At 43.0% G+C, this 26,682-nt stretch overlaps 2 protein-coding genes across 9 annotated transcripts in view; one reads left to right on the plus strand and one right to left on the minus strand.

Moving 5' to 3' along the window:
• The window catches only part of LOC118409787 (glutamate receptor 4-like), an 80,916-nt gene extending 59,694 nt beyond the window's left edge, over nucleotides 1-21,222 (plus strand). For 2 of the 7 annotated variants that reach the window (XM_035811093.1, XM_035811096.1), the window contains 9 exons: nucleotides 13,016-13,065; nucleotides 13,886-14,080; nucleotides 14,732-14,838; nucleotides 16,101-16,321; nucleotides 16,920-17,147; nucleotides 17,430-17,527; nucleotides 18,295-18,452; nucleotides 18,936-19,173; nucleotides 19,377-21,222. In XM_035811093.1, the coding sequence (XP_035666986.1) occupies nucleotides 13,016-13,065; nucleotides 13,886-14,080; nucleotides 14,732-14,838; nucleotides 16,101-16,321; nucleotides 16,920-17,147; nucleotides 17,430-17,527; nucleotides 18,295-18,452; nucleotides 18,936-19,173; nucleotides 19,377-19,553 (1,472 nt within the window). In that variant the 3' untranslated portion in view covers nucleotides 19,554-21,222. Of the gene's footprint in view, nucleotides 1-5,637; nucleotides 5,771-6,423; nucleotides 6,601-8,409; nucleotides 10,692-12,243; nucleotides 12,407-13,015; nucleotides 13,066-13,885; nucleotides 14,081-14,588; nucleotides 14,696-14,731; nucleotides 14,839-16,100; nucleotides 16,322-16,919; nucleotides 17,148-17,429; nucleotides 17,528-17,845; nucleotides 18,004-18,294; nucleotides 18,453-18,935; nucleotides 19,174-19,376 lie in introns of those variants that run through there. The other 5 variants (XM_035811097.1, XM_035811098.1, XM_035811100.1 and 2 more) reach the window with 5 other exon arrangements.
• A 1,676-nt stretch (nucleotides 21,223-22,898) lies between these two features.
• The window catches only part of LOC118408358 (non-structural maintenance of chromosomes element 1 homolog), a 5,499-nt gene continuing 1,715 nt past the window's right edge, over nucleotides 22,899-26,682 (minus strand). For both annotated transcript variants that reach the window (XM_035809122.1, XM_035809130.1), the window contains exons 4-7: nucleotides 26,346-26,579; nucleotides 25,824-25,940; nucleotides 24,676-24,808; nucleotides 22,899-23,403 (exon numbers count right to left, since the gene is read on the minus strand). In XM_035809122.1, the coding sequence (XP_035665015.1) occupies nucleotides 23,321-23,403; nucleotides 24,676-24,808; nucleotides 25,824-25,940; nucleotides 26,346-26,579 (567 nt within the window). In that variant the 3' untranslated portion in view covers nucleotides 22,899-23,320. The remainder of the gene's footprint in view (nucleotides 23,404-24,675; nucleotides 24,809-25,823; nucleotides 25,941-26,345; nucleotides 26,580-26,682) is intronic.

A 26,682-nucleotide genomic window follows, 5' to 3' on the forward strand; every position in this document is an offset into this window, starting at 1 on the left:
CATGTTGTCACACACCTGATAGGAAGCAACTTTTCTGTGGCCTTTATGCGATGGAATCGCCCTGATATGTAGGCGGGATTTTTTGTCACCTTCTCCAAGAAGGTTATGATCTGGTAGAGTAAATATATATGTATGTTGGTATGTATTTATGTATGTATTTTGGTATGTATGTAATTATGTATGTAGCCTAGCAGTATAAATCAAAAAGCTAAATTCAAAAATGGTTTGTCATGAAATTTTGTATGTTGTATGTCATATCCTATCGAGGAAATTTTTGCAGCAAAACGTTCATTTTTACTATTTCGTGTTTTGGACAAGCTGTGGTTACGAGCTTTAAGTCGAAGTTCTCGGGAATAAGGGACCTCTAACAGATTTCTTTGGAACTGCAGAAGCGTTCTAGTTACAGATTTTGAAACATGATAATTAGAGAAAGATGAATAAATGCTCATACTTTTTTTACCTACAGGTAACATTGATTAAGTATATCGTAATGACATTTTGATAATGTGATTATGCACATTAGGGCTATATTTTCATAGTCAATTAGGACCATTTCGTTGTGCTAAATGGCAGGAACTCCGATCTCATTATACCTGTAACCTATCTGCATGTTGGGTAGTCTGTTTAAGATGTTCCAACATTTACAAACTACCCATGACCATTAGTATATAAGATATAGGCTACCCTTCGATTTCTTCACAAAGCCACTTAAAAGAACTCTTATACATGTAATTGCAAGTAGAAGCACGCCCGTACTCTCTGAACCTTCGGTTCCTTCAATTTATGACCTTGCCTTGGCGCAGTCCCAGGCTATACATATCTTAGTAAGTAATAGCACCGGAAAAGTCCATTGATTAAGTGTAACAACTTCTTGATGGCCATCTCCATTAAGTCTACGTAAATCAGAAGTGGACTCCTCGGGTATCGAGTTGTTGCTATTGGCGTTAGGAGACCGTGCGTGAATTATCGAGCTTCCCCTGGAGAACTGCAGACGGGAGTTTCTGCATATCAGGACACGCCATTATTTCTTGGGAGTCCTTAACATTGGCTGAGTCATTGTCTGATATCTTCGTTCAGACCCCTGTAGTCCCCAGGGGCACACAGGGCAGGGCAGTATGTTTTCTCGCTGTTTTTTTAATAGGGTATGTTTGTATAAGAAGGGGATTGCTAATATTGCCCCTTTAACGTGCTATAGGCACCTCCCGGAACATTGCACGCCCTTTGAAAAGATTCCGAAAGTCGGGTGCAGCCCGAACCGAGGTACCCTTCCCAGGATTGAGCCGGAGTCTCCCAGTCACCAACAAATTTAAAAGCAGGAGCTCAAGTGTTGGGCCGCTACCAGTTGAGCTACAGGGACATACCAACTTACATCTGAACCATTTACTAGAGAAAATGTCATGTGAAAACGGCAGGAGTAATGATCAAGTGAAATATGACGAAGATGCCCCAAGGTCATCCCTGGAAGTACTTGCCAGTGCTCTCTAAGTGATCTTTGACAGCGATTCATCAGAGATACTTGCAAATCAGGTACAGATCTCCACAAGGCATCGTGCAATGTATGCGTTTCAAAATTGATTCGACCCGTTTCGATAAAATGAATCATGCACGGCAATCTACGCGCTTGTTTCTCCAAACTTGGCCATTGACCGTAGATTAAAGCGATGTACACCGGAACCTCCATCAGTATAACCTTGTAATACACGGACTTCTCCTGTAACCATCTCCCCTACCATAACTCATACAGGATTATCTTGTCCCGGAGAGAGTACGCCTTTTGATATCATCGCTGCACTTCGCTGCCTGTCAGATTGATACGTCAATCTCCTCACGCTTGACCTCTTTGACCCCACCATGTATCTTTGGGGTGACCTTTAGGTTGTCAGGATCAGCACATATTTTTCTTGATGCCTACAATTGTACAGGATTAGACATGATGATGTTCTTGTGGATTGGATATGTTGTTCCATTTACTGCGCTGTAACCAGTGCCTTCCCTAATGGCATGGTTGGAGTTGCTTTATTGCTGTGGTTAAGTAAAGGGGGAGAAATGAGTGCACATCTAAACATGATACGCAGGGCAATCAAAGCATTTTCTTCCAGTTTCAAGTTGGTCCTTAGGTATTAGATAATGACATAGTCGGATATCTCTTTCAGGTAGTTTACATTACCCATATCTTGTTTAACGTTACCTGAATTAGGGTTGAAGTCAAGCCTCTAATGGAGAGAATTTCTAAACGACCATGAACATAGAGGACGTGACGGATGATTGCTCCTGCCAGAAAAGAACAGTTGTAAGCAGCAGTTATAATGATGCAACCAAGGTCACATCGGTTTTCACTTCTCCACACTAATGATGTCGTACATACTTCCATGCATAGAGGACATTCCGAGGATAATAAAAAGCAATTAAGGAAATTACTGTAGCGATTGATGAACCATTTTACGTTGGGGAGTATGGATTCTTCTTATCTTGCCTTTGGGTCGTTTGCTTTTGTATCTACATTAAGCCGTGTAATTCGCTTGTTTGTTGTGCCGGGATGCCTTTGAAGGTCATGAAAAACGACCCGTTACAATAAAGGACACAATAGACCGTATCGTCATTACAAGGTGTAGCATGCTGAACACAATTCCAATTATGTTTCTCATGTTTAGCAAATATATTCCAGGTCTTGTTGAGTATTGCAACTCGATCAGTACTGGCAGCCACCGTGCCTTATATATAGTTCCTGTGATTATTGAATTGATTACATCTAGGGTGACGTAAATGCATCCAGCATTATCATGCCAACTTGACTTTGGTGCAATCAAACTTTGCTGACCGGCATACACTATTTGAAGATATCCACAATGAAGCTAGACGTAAGGTGACTGAACAAACTTAACTCCTTTGCGTCTTGATGAAAAATTTTGTTTCATATCACACTTACTCACAGAAGGGAAATGAAGTAGCACCATTTTGGTGGTGAGCTTTGGAAAAGTCTCACAAGATGTTGAGAAGTGCAGAGTATGTTATTTCTTCGCACCTTGTCTTTAAGAACGACACATGGCTGAACGTGGTTTCAGCACATGCAAGACAAGTAATCTGAAAGGCAGTATAATCATTATGAATGGTCATTGGATGTACTGCCAACTGAAAGTGACAGCACGGACTGAATGTGACAGTACGGACTGAACGTTACAGCACGGATTGAATGGGACAGCACGGACTGAATGGGACAGCACGTACTGAATGGGACAACACGGATTCGGATTGAATGGGACAGCACGGATTGAATGGGACAACACGGATGAAGATGACGAGCTCGTCACCTGAAGATGCGGAGACACAACTGCACCACAAGTAGACAATCAGCTCAGCTGACGTGTTGAAGGAATCGATGATATCATTCCAGAGCAGCATTGATGAAAAGTCTAGAAGAATGCAAGAACTAGGTACCTACTGGAAACTGTCAAAACTGGAAACAGAGGTACTGAGTCAACAACTTTGCATGACCCTGAGAGCAACTTGATACAACATGTTCATGACACACTGGCAGAAAACTTATTATGCTCGCATGAACCAAGCCACAGCACAAACTTTCTACTTGAAAGTCATGGCAAAAGATCATCTGAATTTTCTACTCACAGAGCTATAGTGCCACAGATACCAACCTTGGCAATCACCACTGTGCCTTATCTTTTATTCCTTCCAGGTCATCGAACGATATTTCCTGGAAGTTCTGAGTGGCATGCTGATTACGGTATTTATTTTCGTTGGAGAAACCTTCGTTACACAAGGGTAATGACCCTTCCATGATCTCACAACCACCACTTACTAGTGCCCCGTAATTCCAGGTTACAGCCGTGCCGCTAAGTATTACTTGGCACATTCTCAGAACCAAACGTATATACTTTCCTTTGTGTGATACTATGGAAAATCCCTGCACGTAATAAAACTCGTGGGAGCTGATTCTTCAAAGCCTGGACTGACCATCAGGCGCTGATGGCCGGCTCCTTCCGATGTCGACCTCTCACCCCCACCTGTTATTTATCTGCCTGAGAAGTATTTTGATGTGTCTCGTCCAATCTAGACGGTCTTTACTTTGCTGTAATCACCCACTTAGGCTCAGTGCTAGGTGATAAGAAGGACGGAGGTATCACTCCCAATTTGTCATTCGAGATATCTCAGCTCGGACTTCCAGGAAACGTGACCTCTGGCAAAGCTCATTTGTTTCAACTGTAAGTTTTAGGAAACTTTTATTCAGCTCATATCTAACGTTAACTTTTTCCAGTGCCTGGTTACGGTATAGGAACGGACCGGGCAGGGTCGTGGGGCGTTGAAACAAGTTGTGAAAATTTATTTGCACAAGAAAGATAAAAAAATATGCATAACCGTAAGCTGTTTGCCTTTGAACACGTTTGACATTTACAGTGACTATGTATTGAACGTATGATTATAAATGATTATGTCAAGTTCAGGTTACGCTACATCATTCTGTACCATGCAAGGCGGAAATTTGTCCTTCGATTATCGGAAACAGCCAGACTGATAGATGACAATCCTGTATACCCCAGTTACCTTCATCATGTCCCTACCTCGTAACTTCTCCACTTTATCGCTCCGCGTAGTTTAACTGGCTCAAGTCCGTCTCGGCAGGAAATACAGTAGAGCCTTTTACTATCCCAGAGGGGCTTTCATTTTCAGCATACAGCACAGTAAGAGACGTTCCAGTAATGAAATATTATTGCTAGGAATTACTCATTCTGTAAAACGACAATTCTATCTTACTTGAAGGGACATTGAGATAACCTGATCATTTATTTTTTCACCTGTATTCCTACCATCTTCAGGAACAAAAGGTTTATAAATTGCTTTCGTTTCTGCTCACAGTTTCAAAAGATGGTCCTGACTTATTCCCCCTGCGGATGGGTTGTCCTACAGTAATCACACGCCCGCTTAATTAGGTTTTGACAAAGGGATTACAAACAAATTAATAACCATTTCATTTTCTTCAGTCACTAATAACAGGCTAATGAGAGGAAGGAAATTGTTTATGAATAGAACTGTGGCGTCTCATCCTTTGTTCCCGGCGTCAGGAGACATCATTCATCATACAGCCTTTCCATCATAGTCAGCCATCTTTTATTCGCCTGACCTTTCGGAGGTTCGCAGCAGGCTGGGAGTACGGCGGGTCCAGGTGTAAACAAACCGAGCCGTGCTCTTACGGGACCCCTTCAGGCGGGGTGCTGATTACGGAATTCTCCAAGGTTCGTCTTTGGTATGTGGAAAACGTCCTTCATCGTGAAAATCTAGGTCGGTCGATGATACTTCAGATTACAGCTAAGATAGATAGATGAATGTCTTATTTGGAGATGATAAAATTTAAGCCTCTGAAATTATCACGAAAATGGATAGGAATCAATTCAATTATTAAGAAAATAGATTGACCTAGCTGTATGGACGGTGTTTCGTCGTTCCGTAGGCACATCATAATGATGATGAGGTACAACTGATGGGCAGTGATATTCATTGAAACAAAAGGACGCATTCGATAGATGATAAGAACTGGAAGGTATGATTTCTATACCCAGCATTCCCTGCGACCATGCCAACAATGATTGAGATGTGACGTTCCGTCGCCTAGCAACCCAGCGCACATATAAATGCAGCTCCGCACCTTTGGCTTGGGTCAGTTACTTTTCAGTCGAGCCGGAACTCTGTTGTTCAAGTATGGGACGCTTGGAGAGGACTGTGGCTGCTGTGGTCTGCTTGGCGTGTCTCTTCCAAACAGGTTAGTGTAAGGCAGTCCCCATTGTGTCGTTGAGAGGTCGTGCAAAGGGCACATCATGTCATTCTTGCTACTATCATTTTGTCATTTATCTATCAAATGTCGCTTTATTTCCCACAGTTTTTACCTCCTTTCCCTAACTCTGCGTGTATCTGGCTAACGGTAATTTTGCTGTTCTATGGTCTATCTATTTATTGGTCGCGTCGTCAAGTTAAAACGGAGGTCTATTCCATACATGTACATTTTCAAATGTAATGGTCAAATACGTGGTTATAAAAACAGCAGAAGGAAATGCAATATGTTTTCACTGTCTCGACATCATCATTCATGAAAGCTATTCAAGTAATGCGTGCCGCTGCAATCCAAGCGTGGAGCCCACACTTGCTCAGCCATTCTGTAGCACTATATGATTGGTGACACTATTATCGTCCGAAGGCAAAAGGGATAGCAGCAAGTTTGTGGTTTACTGTCCCTGTAAGAGTGCAATTATATACTGGTATCTGAGAAATTGCTGGTATCTGAGACCATCACACAAAATGGCAAGGTGCAGTTTTATGCCTATGTTGAAGCAGTATGACCATAGTTCATAAAATAGATGTCTCTAAACTGCGCCGTGTTTTATGTCCGTAACGAGCTGTCGTTTCCGTTATTACCAGAAAGACCAACCGGAGGCCGTTATGTTCGCTGTGGCACTTCGTGATAGACAGTGGCTGTTACCGGAGATATTTCCCCATCTCGCCTGGGCTTCCATTAAGGCCAAGGCTACTTGAGATGGGGTTCTTCAAAGTTTCTTCACACTTCCCTGAACCGTTCAGAGTCGTGTAGCATTTATGGTAGGAAGAGGCGAGTTTGTATTCAACCATATTCAGCTAGTAGGTCCAGCTGTAAAATATTCAGTATAAGGCATATACCTTATACTGAATATTTTACAGCTGGACCATTTTAACCATATTCCACAACTTTGATTCGAGGGATAAATCGAACAGGGCTACATGTATGTGGGCAAATGCACTCGCGGCAATATTTCGTATCCATACTTACTTCCAAGGCAAACGCTCTCTGTGTAGAAACCGGTAGTTTGGGTGAACAGAACATTCCGGAATAGTTCCCTTTGCATCACGCAATCGTGAGTCCTTCAGAGTAGTACTTCTTGTTTGAAATATGTCCATTTTGCGAGACAACCTTCACAAATACTAGCGGTGGCAATCCTTTCGTTAGCTAAGATGCAATATTTAACTTTCATTGTGTGCTTGACAGCACAACTTGCTCCTTCATCCGAGTCCCCTCTCTTTGTTCAGTTGGACATGTCATCAGCCTAGGAGCATCACAACATCTCACGGAATTGTAGTTCTTGTTCACTGTACCCATGTTGTACTGCATGCTTGTAGTGTCCCTGTGCTTCATGGAACAGGACCAGCACCTGCTGCTTAAAAGGATATCATAGTCTGCACATACTTGGACTGCTGCTAAGTTTTTCACCTTTAGGAAACAGAAAGTTATATCTAGACTGGTGACGGCTCCATTTGGAGAAGAGTTATGTTAGCAATTTCTGGCTATAACCATAACCAAGACACTTCCTAACTTCGGGTCTTCCCTCGGTGAATATTGACTTGATATGGCCAACGTTACCATGGCAATGAGTCTTTATCCCTGTAGGGTTCATAATCCTGTTGAGATGAGAGGTTACCCGGGGCTGAACCGTCCAGTATTGATCCAGTCTCGCTTCCCCCGTCCCACCCTGAATCATACTAACCCACTCCTGGCCAGCACGAGATGTCACCACTGATCTATGATGATGACAGTGCCGTATTAGACTCCAAAATTGCCTATGTTTCTGAAACGGCTACGATCAACTGTACGTCACGGGTAGATAGGACCGAGCTCTGTGTCTCCTGTTGCTGCAGGCATCACTGAATTGCCCGATGCCTCATCTTCAAATAACGCAGCTTCGATCATACGACACACGTGCTATATTGAGTGAAGGATTCTTGTTACTGGACGTGACTGTTAGACGTTTTGGCTACGCTCACCTCTCCGGTCAACATTACCATTCTGGCCCAACAGCTCGCAAATTGCCCCAAATTGCAATCCTTGGGGTCGTGATGTGATGTTATAGGTTATCTTAATACAGATTTGTCACTGACTAAGCTGTGCAGTCCGGTTTATCAGCAGGTGGTAGTATTACAGAATGTTGGCTTTGGTTTGAACGTGAACTGAAAACAGCAGTAAATCCAATTAGGCTTGACTCTCTACAGTGGATGGAAGGATCTTCAACACTGAATCATTTTAAAGCCTTGCGTGGTGTGAAAATGCAGGTAGTCTTTGTCAATGACGTCGTTTGACATTGCATGGGTTTACCTAACAGTTGCCCACTTTAAAGTCCTTTGGGGTATATGTTTTCAACCCTTTTTAGGTGAAATAACTGATTCCGCAATACCAACTTTTGCAGCAAAGTTACAATTTGTTCGAGTTGTGCTGTGGCAACGTTTTGAGCCTTTCGCTATTTGGTGCACTTTGGCGTACTCTAGCACTTTGGTGTAGTCTACGTACGAATTTCACTTAACGCTATTTTCCTGGAATGTGAAATGCATATGCTTTAGGGTATTCTTGTGTGATGGTTTGGCCAGTGGGATGGATCTGTGCATCTGTGCGCAACAACACCCTCTCCCCGCTTCCTCCCACTCATACAGGAGGTGCCGCACATACCCTGGGGCCATCGCAGTATCTGCCAGATCAAATGTAATGCCAAAAATGTAAGATTAAAGGTATTCCTTGGTAACATTTCAACCGTAATGGCCCTTTCCTTGGAGTTGAAAACACAAATCACGTATTAAAGCAGCCAAACAGAGCAACTTGTCAGCTCATGCTCACAGCGAGAAAGTACGTCGTTCGTACTTCAATGGTAGAGATAAACAGCTTGATTTCCCATTCTTCCTATGAACTACGGTTCCTATACACTACCGAATGCATGGATATCACAAGGTCAATCCTATAAGACTACCCGTCTATCTCAACGGTAGGTCCCTCCGTCAGGAAATCCCTCCCAATGACGTGATGAATGTCTGTAGAAAATAGTTACTTCTTCGGGTAGAGGATGTTTTCTAGACTTTCCATATTGTTTAGGATCAGCTCTGTCTCCAAGAAAAAAGTGTCGGAATATGATCTGATCTGGAAATATTGCGAGGTCAATCGATCATTTCCAGAAAAATAACGCCTTGGTAGAACCCCGCCCCCGCACTCCATATTCCCCAGGAGTACCATGCTATCAGGTAGATCCGGCCCGTTCATTTCCAAAGACTCGCCCTGAGGCGTCAAGACTTATCTTGATAAGCTGGACCCTCGCGGACAGAAACGGATATCCCATTAGCTTTAGACGAGCAAGGGCGATAACCATATATTTTGTCAAGTATAGTGCGTGTTTTTTAATTGAATTGTGATACTCTCAGTATTTCACGTTACGATTTTTATAACCACCGGTTTCTGACGAAGGGTATCATCTTAAATTCTCTCTGACTCTGATGGGGGTATGGTAGGTTTGCAGGGGGTGTGCTGTCAGGAGTTATCTTGTCAGCAAGTTGCAGCTTTCGGTGAAGAAGTTTTTCATCTTAATGGAATAGTCGATCTTGCTGGTTAGAAAGGCCCATTGATCTTACAGCCTGAAAACTCCTTACAGTTTCCGTTTCGAGTGAGCTATACAGGCGCTAGGCAACTCAGCAGAAAATCTGATTTACCGCGAGGATAATGTTATACCTGAATATACTTTTATTCAAAATCGCCGTCAGGCTGCACACGCAGTCGCAGGCGCTGGTTGAAGTAGTGACCATTACTAGGCCTTCCGGTGGAGTTCAGGAGTAGGTAAGCAACAAAAATCATCAGCGTCCATCTCTGAAATTACAGACTCGGATGTTCTCAATCACCCTTAACTAGGTCAACTATACTATTTGTCTGCCCGTGCCTTGTGGCAAGCTTTTGTTGTGGAGCATGAAATAATTAACTTGAGCCTTATCTTCAGAGATAACATCAGCTCCGGTAGATATTTTACTCGGGAAACGCGCCTGCGGAGACAGATGAACGATCACCTGTGTCACATGGTGAATGATTGATCCCCGGTCCACGGCAGGTGAGCAATTGGTTTGTCAATGAAATATAGGGCAGCAGAGGTACCGTGCTTGGGAGATGCCCCGGCGTCATTTTATCTTCTATAATGAGAATCGGAATGATGGTCATTTTAACTGGCGCTAACTGATCCCACTTCCCTACTACATCGGGTACTTAGGACTATTATCGACTTGGAGGACGTAGAGACCAGTCAATGAGCGAACAACTACAGAAAATATGTGTTTTTTTTTTACCTTTTTTTAAAGCCGTCTATTCTTCTTCATGTCGCTCATCATATACAGTATTACAATTTAATTTTAATGCATCATTTTTGGGTTAAACTTTTGCTGTAAAACAAATACAAACATACTACGGGACAGAGAGAGACAGAGAGAGAGAGACGAGCCGACTGTATAAAAGTTAAAAGTGTGCTGCTCACCTGAAGGTGACTTCATTGAAAGTACATGCATGTCAGATAGTAGGTAACCTTATGTCACAGGGGTAGATGAGATACATTACAGGAGACGTGAATCTGTGCAGTCTATTCCCCTCCGTGTTTCAGAGAGCGGTCCAAGGCAACAGTGTTGGGGCTGCACACAGGCAAACAATATCCCACCCGAGCAGATAAGGTGAATCTAATCAACCTGCAATTGCAAATCAATGCGCTCGTCCCGACCTCGGCACGTATGCTGGCTGTTTAACATCATTATGAAAACATAGAACGCCATTACTGCAAGACGGGAGAGCAGCCAGTTCCAACTACAGGTCGCCAGAGAGCACACAGGATAACGATTTCTCTGACGGGAGAAGTCCACCAAGATTTCCGGTAATAGACTTATGAAAGATACAAATTGGCCCACCTACCAGTATCTCATGCAGACAGGCAACTCCTCTCACTACGTTGTAAGCGATGTTTTCATTTTTAATCATGTTCGCTATGGTATACATGTACGTGATAAACCATGCTCATTTGTCTCATGTTATGACACCCGATAATGAACACGAACAGACCCTTACGTATCGTTAGAAAACACTTCTTAAATGTCAAAGAACTACATGTAACGCCTGTCAGTCTACCACAAGTAGGACTTTCTGTGAGATGGTAACATCAGCCCATGATGATATGAGTTGCTCTTACTCTCATCTGTCGTGACTTTTCTCCTTCAATAACAGATACTTAACTTTCTTGTATCAGTCAGGATACGAATACGAATGACATTTATGTCTGTGTATCTTCCAGATAAAGTTAGAGTAATAGTGCCACACAAATAAAGATCATTCTTTCTCAGCATGCAACGTTACATATTAATGTATATTTGAACATTTGAATCTTCATTATTTGCCCATGTGCAAGAATTGTGTTATTATATGATTTGGCCTGTCCTAAGAGTTTTATTCTGGTCTCAACAACACGTTACCCATTGCACTGATCTCTCCCATGGGACTTTCACTACCTCGGATGTAGGCCAGACATATGGGCGTAATGAACATGTTTTCTTGTATGAGACACATAAATTTAATCCTCAATTTGATTGTAGTCATACCTCCTGCAGTTTGAATCCTGTACTGATCCGTGACATCCGTTTTGTGCAGAACGTTCATCCCACTAAAAGCTGTACTTCGGTTTGCACGTTAAAAAGGAGATGTGCTTAGTGTACACCTTATCATGGATGACTTTTCATAAATCAGTTTGATTGTGGATTTGGGTAACCGATTCCCATCTCCCAAATTAGATCTATTATATTTCTTTGTTGAAAATAGATATGCTCACAATGCGGCACGTACGTAATAGAACGTAGGTTTTAGTATAGAACACCATTTTAACGCTGTGTATATCGTCTAAGTTGACAAATTACCACAAAATAATGGTACCAAAACAAATGGTGTGATGTTACGACCATCTTCAGCAGAAAAATACCTGTCTTGCAGTTTCACGCCCTACTGCAGGTTACCAGGTTTACAACCTAAATAGAATACTATGCTGGAGTGGTAGAGGATTGTTTTACTGTAGATCATTTTCTACTCCAGTTTGTTTTGATTGAGATTTCTTAATCACTTCCTCTCGCCCTTAGACGTGTCGTCAACACGAAGCGAAGTTATCCGTGATGACGATGTCTAGATTGTGGCGGCGCACGTGACACGTGACGGACCCGGGGGTAGACGCCCTAGATTCTGTAGTCCCCGCGGTCGCGGAGGTAGCACGTTCCCGACCACCAGGCGTGATCCTCGACAATTCGCCTGCTGAATACAAATCCGCCGTATCACGATAATTCAAGGCCCCAATACATCACTATAATGCACTGTTTCGCTAGAATCAAGGTTTCATCTGCGTGAATATAGAGAGCTTCTTTACCGAAATACTTTATTGATGGGTGTAGGTGGGACTAAAATGGACGTGGATCAAACCAGCCTTGTGATCACCGCATCAGTTGCAATCTCCGAAGCACTAGGGACGATCAGGTCCAATTAACGGGGCAATAACCGGACACCCTGAATATGCGTCAACATTGGCGTCTACTTCATCTTTCAATGGATTCTACCGTATGTAATGTTTACGGGTACATAACAAATGGTGGTTGTGGATTACTTTCCATACCCAGAGTTGCTTCTAATTGATACGACTGATCATAGATGTTGGTGAAGTATTGTAGATATTGTTATCAAGATTTTTGTGTACGCATGTTTTACACTTTGGCCAAACTGCTAGGGCACTTACAAGCATGAGTCGATACCGTGTCGGCCCCCTCAACTGTAGTCAGGTCATTGACCTCATGATGTTCATTATACGCTTGATCCTAACCAGTTCCCTTCTCAAACCCAGTCACCTTCCGTTACCGTGATCACCTATCTGTCAACCTGCCTCTGTCATTACCCCAGTTGGTGACCACCTTGATGTTACAGCCGGGAAAGGCCCGTTATCCCTGTCCTGGGTGCTGAAAAACCAGATGATATTAAAATGATGCTTCCGCTTCAGATAGTGAATCCCTTTATCATAATTTGTGGAATACCTGGCTGTAGGTTTTTCTGCTGGTGGCAATTGTATACATGTACCGGATGCCGACATAGAAAGCATATGCTGTGCCATCTTTTTGTTCAATCTATCACGCCAGTCAATGACAAGATACCGCCATTCCATCTTTGTTGCTGTAGGCCAGCTGATCGACATGAGGAACGGCACTCTCAGGGTCGTCACCATTCTGGTAAGTACAAAATACTTGTTATAGTCATTATGTTCTTAGGATATTGCTATTGATTGTTATTCTTACATATCAAATTACATTTGTCAGCAAGACTTATTCCTTGTAATAGCCACAGGGTAGTTTGGCAGCCCTGTCTGTGCGTTGTAAACAGCCACACCAATGAAGAGAATGTGTAATAAATAAGTACAAACATACGTAGCAAAACAATCATTGATACATTAAGTTTCTACGTCAATTGTAAAAAAATCAATAGGCAAACAGCTACAATTATCGACTGCCACGTATTTGTAGTGACACGGAAATGAGCACGTTATATGGTATGACTTGAAGGTGACCAAGACAAAAACAAAGTCACCACTGACGCGATAGCCGTGTCCAATTTGATTTATATCACAAATAACAAAACATTCATCAAAATCCATCCCCGTGCCGATAGGTCCCGTCATCTCCTATTCAACTGTGAAATATATATTACTGTACCATATATCATCATGACAAGTCAGTACGTAGATCAAGTTGTCATTTAGTCAACCATGTTCAAGGGTTTGTTTATATGCACATTTGCCGCCTACATCCCATATTATTTCTCCATGGTACATTAAGTTCGGCTGATCTCCGACGCGGTAAGAAAACAGAGTTTGTCGCAAAAACAGGCAACTGAAGTTTACATGCGTTAACATGGGGAATTTATAAATACATTAATGACAACCCTCGTACTATTGTGGGAGTTTTTAGACTTCATCGCAAAGTTCGATAAAGTATTCAAGCCGTTTTTAGCTATGCAATTTACAATAGTTGGTCACACTCTTTTATACAACAGGAGGCACCATTTACCATGAAGGAGAAGACAGCGGACGGGAGCTACAAGTACACAGGCTTCTGTGTGGACATGATAAACGAACTATCGCGCATGCTCAAGTTTGATTACGACTTGTACGAGGTGCCTGACCGAACCTACGGTGCCATGACGGATGACGGGGAATGGAGCGGGATGGTTGGACAGCTGGTAAATGACGTAAGTAGTTTTTTTTATTATCTTTATTAACTTCACAGATTAAAAACAATCTGTGAGGAGCCGGCAACAGAAAGCTGATTTCTCTATGAGGCCGGGTCCCCAGAAGATGCACAAAGATAAAACAATAAATATAAAGAAACCTAACATCAAATACTAAATGTTGCTGATAAACAATAGCTAAATAAATAAAGGAGAAGATAACTAGGACAAGAACAATGAGGCATTACAGTAAAATCACTAAAATTAGCACCAGAAAGAAGTAGTCTGTAAGAAAGGCTGTAATGATAGAAAAGATAGAAAGTGTTTTCAGGTGACATATCAAAACTTGTAGTGGTGATCTGGGGCCGATGAGGCTTTACTGTTCAAAAAGACAGAACACTAGGAACAAAGAAAATATGAGGAAGTTGGGGTATGTCTTCATTGATTTCAATTGTGCAGATCAAGGTGAGGGGCAGTATACGTACCTAGGGCAAAACAGTGCTCCGAATACAATGCCTACCTTTTCCAGAAAGCAGATATAGCTCTTGCTGCCTTCACAATAACAGCACAGCGGGAACGGGTTGTCGACTTCAGCGAGCGTTACATGGACTACGGGACCGGCCTGCTCATGATGAGGTATGACTTGTGGTACTAACACTGTCGCTTTTACAGAAAGCTGACATCGCTCTTGCCGCATTCACTATCACATCTGAGAGGGAGCGTTACGTCGACTTTACGGAACGGTACATGGACTACGGTATCGGCTTTCTCATGAAACGGTTAGTTGCAGCTGATACGGTGAGCATGCGGCTTCCTTCGTGGCTTATAGATTCCCCATCCTTCCCCTTACGTGTGGACATCCCTACATCCCTCCACTCCGGTACTCGCCTTCATCTTGCCTTGTACATCGTTCCCTTGTCTAACCATTCCTCTATGACGGTGGATAGCCCAACCCGACCGCTTTGGTGCTGCATGCTGTCTATCATTCATATATGTTCATGTGTTGTTCTTATATGTATACGTGGATTTCCCCAGTGCAGTATGTCATGACTCTATCTGTCAATCCTCGTGCTCTTAAATGGGGTTTGCGGATTTCGGATGGATCCGCCACATACCCTTTGATTGTATCTTCATAGACCTTCAAGTCACGCTGGATGACAATCATCATTCCTGGTCTGGAAAGCTGCCTTTACAAATCAAGAATTTAGCTCGGCCAACATGTTGGCGAGCTCTAAATGGGCATTTTCGGACGAAGAACGACCGACGTCCTGGCCTGGCGAGGCTCGGGCGAGTTGAAATTCGTCGAGCTCTGACCGATCTACAAATTCGGCCGGCGTTCGCATGAACTGTAAAGCCGGCTTTAGTTCGCTCCCGAAGGTCGCTATCCGGGGGCTGCATCATTCCCCGAACTATGTTTGTACACGCGTATATGCTCCTATCTATGATGATGTGTAGCTGCTGTTACTCACTGAAAGCCCATCAAATCTCTGAACACATGGTCAGGCGTTTTGACTCATCAGTCCACAACTCATGGATGGCAACAACATGTTCCGGAAGCGCTCGCCATGGATCGTCAAATGCTGATGTGTTACTCCTGACCGATCTGTATTCTTTCATAACTTCCTGATTGGTTCAATCGCCACTATCATCATTCAATCCTTCCCTGTGCATGTCTTGTCCAACTGTGATCATGTCTGTTGTCACTTATATGGTGTTTTATAAGTTGCCATATTTCGTGCTGCGTGTATTCATAATAGCATTGCATGCTCGTATTGATAAATGTCAGGTGTTGTATCTCAGCATTTTTACCCTATCGTACATATGTTTCACCATTTCTTCAAATGATTTCTATGGACTGCATAAATACTGTAAATAAAAACAAACAATTGAACCAAAATCAGCTTAAATATTTACATGGTTGACATGTATCCGTTTAGTTAAGCATGGATACGTGTTACACGTGTGTCGGTTGATCTGTGTCCGTCCACTAGACATTGCACGCAGTAGTCTTGATGAGGACGTCACGTCTGTTATTCCGCAGATCCAACAAAGAAAAACAGAACTACTTCGCCTTCCTGCTGCCCTTCCAGCCCGTGGTGTGGGCCTGCCTTCTGGCCGCCATATTTGTGGTCGCCATCATGCTTTTCATTACGTCACGCATTCGGATCAAACTGAACATTGCAAATCCGGAAAGAGACAATGACCGGCAATTCAATATCCGGAATTCCATCTGGTTCGCCTACGGATCTTTGGTCAGAAAAGGTGAGTTTCCAATGACAGTAGCATTGTCGTTTGTATACACGCAAGTGAACATAACTAATGTGACAGAGATAACCTTATACTAAACATCTAGTAATGCAGTTTCCCCCGTTATATTTAAAGCCTATAAACTATTAACTCATATTCACTATCAGCTCATGTGCATACGTTCTGCGGCTGATGAGTAGCGTGACGGAAACATTAACTCCTGTTAATCTTACATAGTAAAGGGGCATTAAAGACGTGCTTCTATTTTATTAGATGCGAAGAAAGCAAGTCCTTGGCAAGCATCTTTATTTCCCAATCCAGTGTAGTCTGTTTTTCATCTATACATTTTCTCTGATTTGATGAAGTCTACCCAAACGCACACTTCATCTGGATATTTATGCCTTTCTTTTAAAGAGTATTTGCAGATTATGTATAGATTTGCAAAAGCTAGGGGTAACAGGTCGTTTAGTGCAATATAATCAGCTGTTGCCGCGCCGCGTGCCTGTGAAGCTGGAGTGTTATGCCAAAGGGCAGTTATACCGGCAATAGAGATACAGAGTCTTGACAATCTTGTTCCTATGCCCCAACAATCCCCCCCCCCCCCCTTCCCCAGGCGTGGAGCCGGCTCCGCGGTCCCTGCCGGTCCGTATCATGGCGGGCACGTGGTGGCTGTTCGGTCTGATCGTCATCTCCACCTACACCGCCAACCTGACTGCCTTCCTCACCGTTAAGCGCCTGGAGCAGCCCATCAGGTCCATCGACGACCTGGCTAAACAGACGGAGATTGCCTATGGCATTCCCACCGGCGGCGGCCTCTACAGCTTCTTCCGCAGCCAACAAGGTACAGTGTGTAGATCTACCAGTGCCATTGTGAAGTCTCACCCCTACATCACATTGCTGCAGGGCCACAAACATAGGATATGGTTGACCTAGAGAGCTCACGTTGTCTCCATATAGCCTTCGATGTGAAGAACATTACACGTTAAGGATCTTCTCTTCACATTATGCTTGACTAAAGTTTTATGATGATAATCTCTCGTTATTAGCGAAATCTTGCGTTGTCTGAAACTGGTCAATATACATAGTGAATAATTAGCATCTTACAAGCCTGCCTTCTGTACAGGTACAGGGACGATCTACGAGCTGATGTGGAACTACATGAACACTGAGCCTACAACTTTCGTCAAAGGACTGACAGGGGGTGTAGAAAGAGTCAGACAGGTACAGTCAACTTAGATAAAGCTAAATGATAACCCATTAGCCAGCGACGCTTCTTCAAGTTCTTGACCTTCCTGTTAACATGTTCAAAGTAGTCAAACTTCACTCTCACGTTTCCAAATATCCATCCATCCATGCATCCATCCATCCATGCATCCATCCATGCATCCATCCATCCATCCATCCATCCATCCATGTACTTATGCCTGCCTCTCTCCTCCATCCATCCATCCATTCATCCATTCATTTATCTCTCTCTACCTCCCTCCCTCCCTCCTCCATCCATTCATTCATCCATGCATCCGCCCATCCTTTTTCCAGGGAAACTTCGTCTTCATGTACGATGCCCCCATACTAGAATACCGGGTGAACACAGATACATCGTGCCAGTTGATGCTGCTGCCCAATACTTTCCGTCCCCAGGGCTATGGTTTAGCCACCAGGAGTGACAGTGGTTTACAGGAGGGTCTATCGTTTGGGTATGTTGCGTTGGTATGGAGCTAGTTAGCGTCCTCAAGCACAGCTCAGAGGAGAGATATTCACTTTCATAAATGACACGTGGTAGAAACTAGTAATAGCCACTGGAGGCAAGCTGCCAGTAACGCATGTCCAGCTCCACTCTTCAAACCAGACCACTTACAACTGGTGGCCAATCACTGCACTAAAAGTTGCTTTGTCCGGGCCTGGCAAGTGAATGAAATGAGGCCGGTTAATCCCCGAACACGTCACGCACCGCCACCGCACCTTACCCCTGCTCTGCCCTCCCTCAGGGTGAATTCCTGTTCATGTACGACACACCCATGCTGGAGTACCTCATCAAGAAGGACCCCAACTGTGAGCTGATGATGGTGGGGAAGCCGTTCCGCCAGCTCGGCTACGGCCTCGCCACGCAAACCAGCAACAGGTTGTCTCACGAGATCTCGCTTGGGTGAGTTAGGACCTCCTCTAGCCTTTCCAGCGATGCTGGCTGGTTCTCTGCGATGATGCATTGCTCAACTGATCATAGACCTGGACATTGAGTGAGGAAAACACATGCTACAACTTATTCTTCATCACTTTTCTTGTAGTTAGTTGAAAGCATTGACTGTGGTGAGGTTTAGCATTACGTAAATCGCATTGAACATGTTGGAGAACCAAAGTAGCTTGTGATAGCAATGCAATGCGGATTCGCTTCGCATACCGGGTTACCGCTACTCTTTTCGATAAGTGTGTTGGGTTCCGTGCAAATAGCGGATTGGCGCTAACGCCTAAAACTCCTTCGTACATGGCATGGGATCTCCAGCCTAACGTCCTCCAGTAAATGATGCAAATAGATGCTCAACTTCAGGGCCGAAAATGTAATTTTGAAACGAACTGATATGACATTTCTCAAGTTGTTTTACCGTTCCTACTTCTCCTCCTCCTTCACAAGAATCCTGCACCTGAAAGAGAACGGCAAGATCACGGAGTTGCGGGACCGCTGGTGGCCGAAGGTGGGGTGCTCCATGGACGGGTCGGAGTCGGAGGCGGCAGCGGAGGGCCTTGCCTTGGACAGCTTTGTGGGCGTGTACATCGTGGTGGCTGTGGGTGGCGCCCTGGCCATGGTGGCTGCACTAGCCGAGGTTTCCTGGCACAGCTACTGTAACAACAGGCCCAACGTACCCACGCAAGTAAGGGCGTTAGACCGAAGATTTGACTCAGATTGTTCAACTTTGATATCATCAGTTATCTTACGATGTCAGAATAGTCGTTACACCAATGTGAAGAGTAGGACAGATAGGGAGGGATATGAAACTGTGATAAGTAAAATTATGGTTATTATAGTCACTGTAAGTCCAATCAAACGTTGATTTTTCTTCGTTGTGTATTACAGCAGGAGGACACAAACAACACTGTCTCTGAGCAGAGGAAGCTGACAGAGGAGGTTTTAAGGGGCATAGACAACGGAACCCTTCAGATCCTCATCAGAAAAACGCCCCCTGTAATCGACACATGCCCAGCACACAACGGAGGTCCGCCGGACATAAAGTCTGATGGCAAATTCGTCTAACTGGTTGGTCAGGACACAGAACGGGACTCATCATGAGCAATGCTATCAGTGTACGGCGAACGGCTGAATTCAATATTTTTTACCCGATACCTAGTGTCAATCGTCTGTACATGGTATGTGAAGCAACATGATCGTGATGTGCGAGATCGTCTGCCTGTCGACACATGGACCAAAGCGATCACAGAATGACTGCTTCTTCGTCTCTCTCCATGTTACAGTGGTGGTAAAAGAATACTATACAATATTCTACACTTTGACTCTGAATGAGTTCCGGAGGCAGATTGTAAGCCGGCGATGTAACCTGAACGGAACTGAGAATTACGTTCTTGATATACAGGACTTACTTTTTTGCATCATCTACAATTCTGCCTTTGGAGATGTGGAGACTGCAACGAATGATTACTGAGCAACTGCAAAACAGTTGGTCAGAGGATGAAGGCCTTAAAATGTCAGTGGGTACACATAGTGCAGACGGACATGACAGTCTGAGATGTGAAGAGACTGTAGATGTAATGACAGCTCATAACAACGTATCAAGCTTGCTGCTGCACTTCCATGTAATCCCGAAGGACATGACAAATCGTGACCAAACGTACTCTACCTTGTAACTGTATGTGGCTCTTCTAGCATAACAAATGCAACCCTTCCTCCCTAAAGGCAATTTCCAAAGTGTATAATGAAGAAATTTGCTACATATCATATTGTAGTACCCACATGAGGTGAAAACGATCAATTCTGTAATGTTATATCGTGTGTGTCTTTCGAAGACATGTGATGACACAGTGATCACGTCCTCATGAAGTGGTTGTTCAGTCACTGGTGATCTTCTGTGATGCAGCCATGCACTTGAACTAAAGCAGCAGATCTAGAATGCAATGAATGTCAACACAAAAATGAGACAGTTTTCTTGCAATCTGATAGACAAGAGCCAAGAGCAACCCATATTTCTCCATTAGTAAGAGCTGATTTCGTCACACTTCAAACAAAAATCAGTAAGTTAATGAATACAAACAGACTCAACAAATGACGAGCCTGATATTCCACAGGTCTGATACACCTATGATCTACATGGCTGGCAAGACAACTTCCTACGTTTGGCAAGTAAGATAATCAAGTCTGCAACAAAAGATTGTCTAGGCACACGCATCAGGGACAGAGCAAGAAAAGTGTCGTCTGAGAAAAAACTCTGAGTGTCCACTTAAGGTACTCGAAGAGCAGACCTCATCCCATTGGTGCAGATTGCTTATTATGCTCACCATTCACCATAAGAACATATCCTCTGTATCTCATTATGTTCATTCTATGTACCATATGGTGGTACAAGTTTTCTTTGAGGACAACATAGGGAAGATGTAAGAATTATGATCACTATATACACCAATGTGACTCTTTGACAAACATAAGCCATTGCTTTAGAGTAAATCTTTTTTTAATGATTATGATGCTTTAAAATAAATTGTGGGCCATGGTGTATATTCTAGAGATACTAATGAGACACTTTGACAGGAGTTTTCAGATGCTTTTTCCTCTGAGGGAAAAATGGTGAAACTGAATAATATGAAATATATAAAACAGATGTATAATGAAGCTCCTTTGGTCACATGAGGTGTTGGTGTAATGAATTCCTGCCACATTCTATCAAAATGCCATCAATAAAGTAGAATTTCTATGCTGGCTGTTAATTCTGTTTGTACACACACACACGCACACACACAAACATGGGATTTCAAAACATTTTATTTTTTTTAGTAAAAAACAGGCAACAGAAAAAGGTACAAAGCACCACTATAGTTAAGAAATATTTCGTCGAGAGGGCACAAATAGACATTCCATGATTAACTATATTGTACTTCTGTGGATAAAATATATACATATATGTCACAGTAAACATTGGAATCCAGAAGAATTCAGAATTCCAATCCCTATAGGGGAGATTGGGATTCTACAAAAATGTTAAAGCCTCTGGTGTATTACTTAAAAAAATTTAAAGTTAGCCATGGATTAAGGTATTATGCTAGTCACAGCAGTTAACACCCCCTACCTGTTTGACCTGGCACTGCAGGTTATCCTATACATGTAGGCTGTGCTAAAGCCGGCTTTACAATTCATGCGGACGCCGGCCGAATTTGTAGATCGATCAGAGCTCGCCGAATTTCAACATCGCCCGAGTATCGGCTGTATTTTTCGCTGAAAATCTGCCCCCTTTACAAATGGACGGAGCCCGTCCAACGTCCGCCCAAGACAACTGATTATAATTTGTCAATGAGATTATACTATGTCTTGAACATGGACGAAGTCAGAACTGACTAACCTTGTAAAAAGCCAATATTTGTGTAAAATTTAATTTCTGAGTTGCGGGATATATGTAGGACATGAGTGGAGTGGATGGGCACACTGAAAACAATGATATCAACAGGAATGTTGTGACACACCAATCCAAAAACTACCACAAGTGCCACAAAGTCAACAAACCAGTCTGATTCACCATAATACAATAATATTGACAAATTTGACATCGGGCGAACCTCGGGCAAACCTCGGGCGAACCTTGGGCGAAGGCCGGCAAAGGCCGTCTGAGTTTCAGACTGGAAGCCTTTAGACATGATGAATATATGATCTAACACATTCAAACCTATAGCAAAAGAAATAGATAGGAGGTACTGTCTTGGTGTCCAATTGCCTTACATTATAAATAAAAGGTACGCAGCTATTTTTTTTATAGAAAAGTTCATACAGTAGTCTTTATTTATCTTATATTTCGGAACAAACTTTTTATTAAAGATGAACGGCCAAAACAAAGGGCACGTGTTCAACACAGTTGTCAAATTGATTAGGTGACAGTTAAAATTTTGCCGGAGCCCTCACAAGCTCCCAGCGACACCAGCACAATGCTCGTCCAAAGCACGCCAAACTAGTTTAAAGTCGGACGGAATATCGTCCGGTTATTGCAGGAAGCCCGAACGAGTCTGGCACGAGGCTTAAGAGTTCGGGCAAACTCCGACCGAAAAAAAGAGAGTCAAAAACCGTCGGGTTGCCGCCCGAGTATTGGCCAAGTCTTGGCCATTGCTCGGACAAGCTCCGGTCGAGCTACAGGCAACCCATTGAGGAGCTCTCCGAGCTCAATGCTCACCGCCGAGGCCTCGCTGAAATTAAGCGCAGCTGCAAGTGCCCCGCAAACGCCGGCCGAGCTGCAAAAATTTGCTCGAGGTCCGCATAATCGCCAAAGCGCCGGTCATACTCCGGCCGAAAATGTCCATTTGGAGCTCGCCAACAACTTGGCCGAGCTAAATTCTTGATTTGTAAAGGGGGCTTAACATATTTTACAAGGACTCAAATGAGTCTGAAAGGAACATCTGCATCTCAACTTTCTTCTTTTTATTGGATATGGATTGCAATATTGAGTTTCTTTAGACATCCTGCTACTGTAGATTGCAACATATTTTTATCAGTTCAATAACATTCTGACAAGTGTTCCTAAAATGAACAAACAAATAAATAACCCACTATCATACTACTTCAACTAACTTAATAACTACCTTATAATAAAAAACCAACAACATAGGTCTTCTCTTAGAACCATGTGATAGTCATAGGCATTCTCAATGCAGGAATGTTCGAAGTTAGGGCACAAAGCCAGTGTTTACAGCACAGCAAAGCAGCAAACCTGACCGTCCCATGGCAACAGTCACTTCAGTCAACTGTATGACTGTTGTTTTCAAGGTATGTCACAGTAGTAGATACATGTGCTTGATACAACTTGGACTGCATCAATGGCGCGATGGCACCTTACGCTTCCGTCCCTGTGTCTGAGAGGCCGGTGTCTCCTCAGTCTGAGAGTGGCCATTTGCACCTGGGAAAAAGAAGTACATGTATGTTTATTTTCACCTCAGTGACACAAGATACAGATAGGAACATACTATAACATGACAGGAGAATGCATGTTGTGTACCATACTAGTCAACCAATACCAACAATGCACAAATCGTTTGACAAAGACTACAATGTTACATATAAACTGTAACCACAAACAACCCACAACATCTACAGTAAATTATTCTACTATTTCAACTAATAAGGGTGATGTGGCGATATCCAGAGACAGTCCAAAGGAATTTACTTTTTCCTCTATTCATTTACCAGTATCATCATCATGCATCCAGTCTACATAACATCCATTGGCATAATACCGGTCGGTTTACTGCAATTTCTCAAGCAATGCTAATTTGGCAAATGATCAACGCATCATTTTCTCCAGTTACATGTTGCTGTTACAGCTGACCTTTGCCACTTCTTCTGTGTAAATTATTTTGTCTCTCTGGTCCTGCTAAAAACATAATATCGTAATTGGAACACACCGCGGAATTGCACGGAAAACGGGCGCGTGGTTGGAAGGGGGTGCACTATACCGGTCGAACGAAACACGGCACAATTAACTGCCGCTATGTACCTTTATACATCCTCTGTTGTTCCTTTCTTTCCTGTTAGTAGTTGCACAAAACAAAAATCTGCATGAGCATACAAAAAGTCATGAGAAAATGGGCGTATACTGACAAGAATTTTCATTTAATTTTGATCCGTCACAACCGCTATGACGTAAAACTTTACTGCTAGCCGTAGCATTAAAAATGGCGGGAAAATGGCGGCGTACGTTCAATTTGACCCATTCAGCCGTAGATCCGGGCGATAATGCAACGGTTCCTCACACTTTTACACGAGTTGTAGGTCACCAAAAGAAATTCAAGATTGCTGTTGAATCATGCTCGTCTTGTGCCGTGAGCACATGTGATTATTATCTACAAATCTGGCGATGAACGTGACAGTGTGTTTGTCCCACGACGAGCTCGCCTGCCCCGAAAATGACCTGAAAACTTTTGGCCTTGTTGTCTTCGAATGCATTGTTATCGATGCTTTGTAAATTATGTATTGGACACCCAGATGTCTGAAGTGTGCATACCTCAGAAATAGCTATTGTTGCATGTGTAGATCTCTTTAAGTTCCACTATTTTTAATCGACCGGTATAAGGCTTATGACCGGTATTATGCCAATGCATGTTATAGTCTACAGGTATAAAGTGACTTTTATCTATCATATAACTCAAGAAACAGAAACATCCATATTCACCTTGGCTGATGACCATGTGGTCCCACTCTGCCTTACAGCGCGGGCAGCGGGGCTGGTCCTTGTCTCGGAAGTACCGGTTGGCACAGAAGTAGTGCATCTTAGCCTCACAGGTGTCAGACTGGCAGAGTTGGCCCTGACAAAATATTTTAATGGGTAAGAAACTGCACTGACTAGAATGAAGAATGGAGCTGCAAAATCAAACTACTCATACATACAAACCAACATACATTAACCTCCCCCTTTAACAGAAGCAAACAATATGTGTCCTTAATGAGAGTTAAGGATTTCTACACTCTTTCCTGCTGTGGGTAGAAAGTCATACTTGCACAGCATCAATGTAAAGGTAGTTCGAGAAAGCAGGTGAAACCACTCGGTGAAACAAACAGCAGACCATACATTTACACTTTATTTACCTGCCCAAACACCAATGTGGTACAACCTTTCTGTGTAACATCTAGGCAGAACACAGTACAGACAGACATCCTTTTTTCCATGAACTGTATCTGAGTGGAACTTGCTACCTGTAGAGATGGTGACTGCCCCATCCCTGGAATCCTTCAGGGATAAGGTGTCATCTGCACTAACACTTCAGGGCTCGAAATACTTTTTTCTGTCTACCTGCACTGGTGCAGGTAGCTTTTGAAATTACCTGCACCAGAGAAATTTTACCTGCACTATTCAAAAATAATCAAAAAGTAGATAAAACAACCCACACTTTATACACATATTTACTACCTTCTTTACTAACAAAATAGGTATACCGGTATTTACGGATTTTATTATGAAAAATCACACTTCATTTGACATCTTTATTATTTATTGCATCTCTTTTTTGCAGAATAACAATAAGTACAGCAAAGTGAAAACTACTTTTCAATAATACATGGTGCATAACTTGGTGCAGGTTAGGTGCAGGTAGACATCAGAAATACCTGCACAGCAAAAAAATCACCTGCACTAATGTGCATATGCAGGTAGTATTTCGAGCCCTGCACTTACAGTAGACCCCCAATTTCAAGACCTACCATTACCTGGAACTTCAAAGACAAACTCATTTACGTGTCATTACAAAGTCATTTTACGTGTGGCAGAAACATAAACAAGATGATGGTGGCCACCTAACACAAAGAAGAACATCAGCTACCAACCTTAAGAGCTATCTGCTCACACAGACAGCACTGCCTGATGTCCTCCTTGTAGTGATCTGTCAGGTAAGGCTTCAGCTCCAGGATACCTCGCACACTCAGAGAGATCTCACCTTGGTGCTGGGGACAAGGACGAAATGTGTGGCTTTTAATTTTCAATTCTTAAAAACATACAATTGGATATGATCTCAATTGAATCAATAGTTTACAGGAACCTACTATGATAACAAAAAATGTTTGTGTGTAGATTCAACGTACAATGTACAAAGGAATTTTTACAAGTATGAAATAAATAAATAAAATACATGTACAATGATCAGTGTCAAAGATTTCAACCCTTTCTAGTAGTATGTAAGTCAAACAACAACAGGCCAGAGTTTAAAAGCTTGCTAATTACTAATGTACCAGGCAAGCCACTTTATGTTGGATAATGCAATTTCAGTCTCCAGTACCAGTAATGAGAAAGTTATATCCCAAAATACTTAAAAATACTTCTTGCCACAGTGTTGACTACATGAAACTCACCTCGTTCAGCCACCTGTCTCGGACCATCCTCCTGATGACATCCTCTGCCTCCTTCTTCCTCATCTTCCTGTTCTGTTCCTCGTACAGCTGGTCTGTCAGGTTCAGGACGTCTGTTGAAGAGGCCACGCCTGTGTCCGAGTCAACTATCAGATCCAGCACCTTCTTGAAGAACTCCAGTTCTGTCTCCGTGTAGTCTGAGGCCAGACGGGTGATGTCACTCTCCATCATGTTCACCTGGAAATGGACACACAATCTTTCTCACTCCACATGACAAGATCAGAAGGCTAAATGAATGCTACAGATTAATGTGAACAGTAATGACAATGACAACTTAATT

This window comes from Branchiostoma floridae, chromosome 2 (genome assembly GCF_000003815.2).
Source record: "Branchiostoma floridae strain S238N-H82 chromosome 2, Bfl_VNyyK, whole genome shotgun sequence".
In the NCBI taxonomy this organism is placed as follows: Eukaryota; Metazoa; Chordata; class Leptocardii; order Amphioxiformes; family Branchiostomatidae; genus Branchiostoma; species Branchiostoma floridae.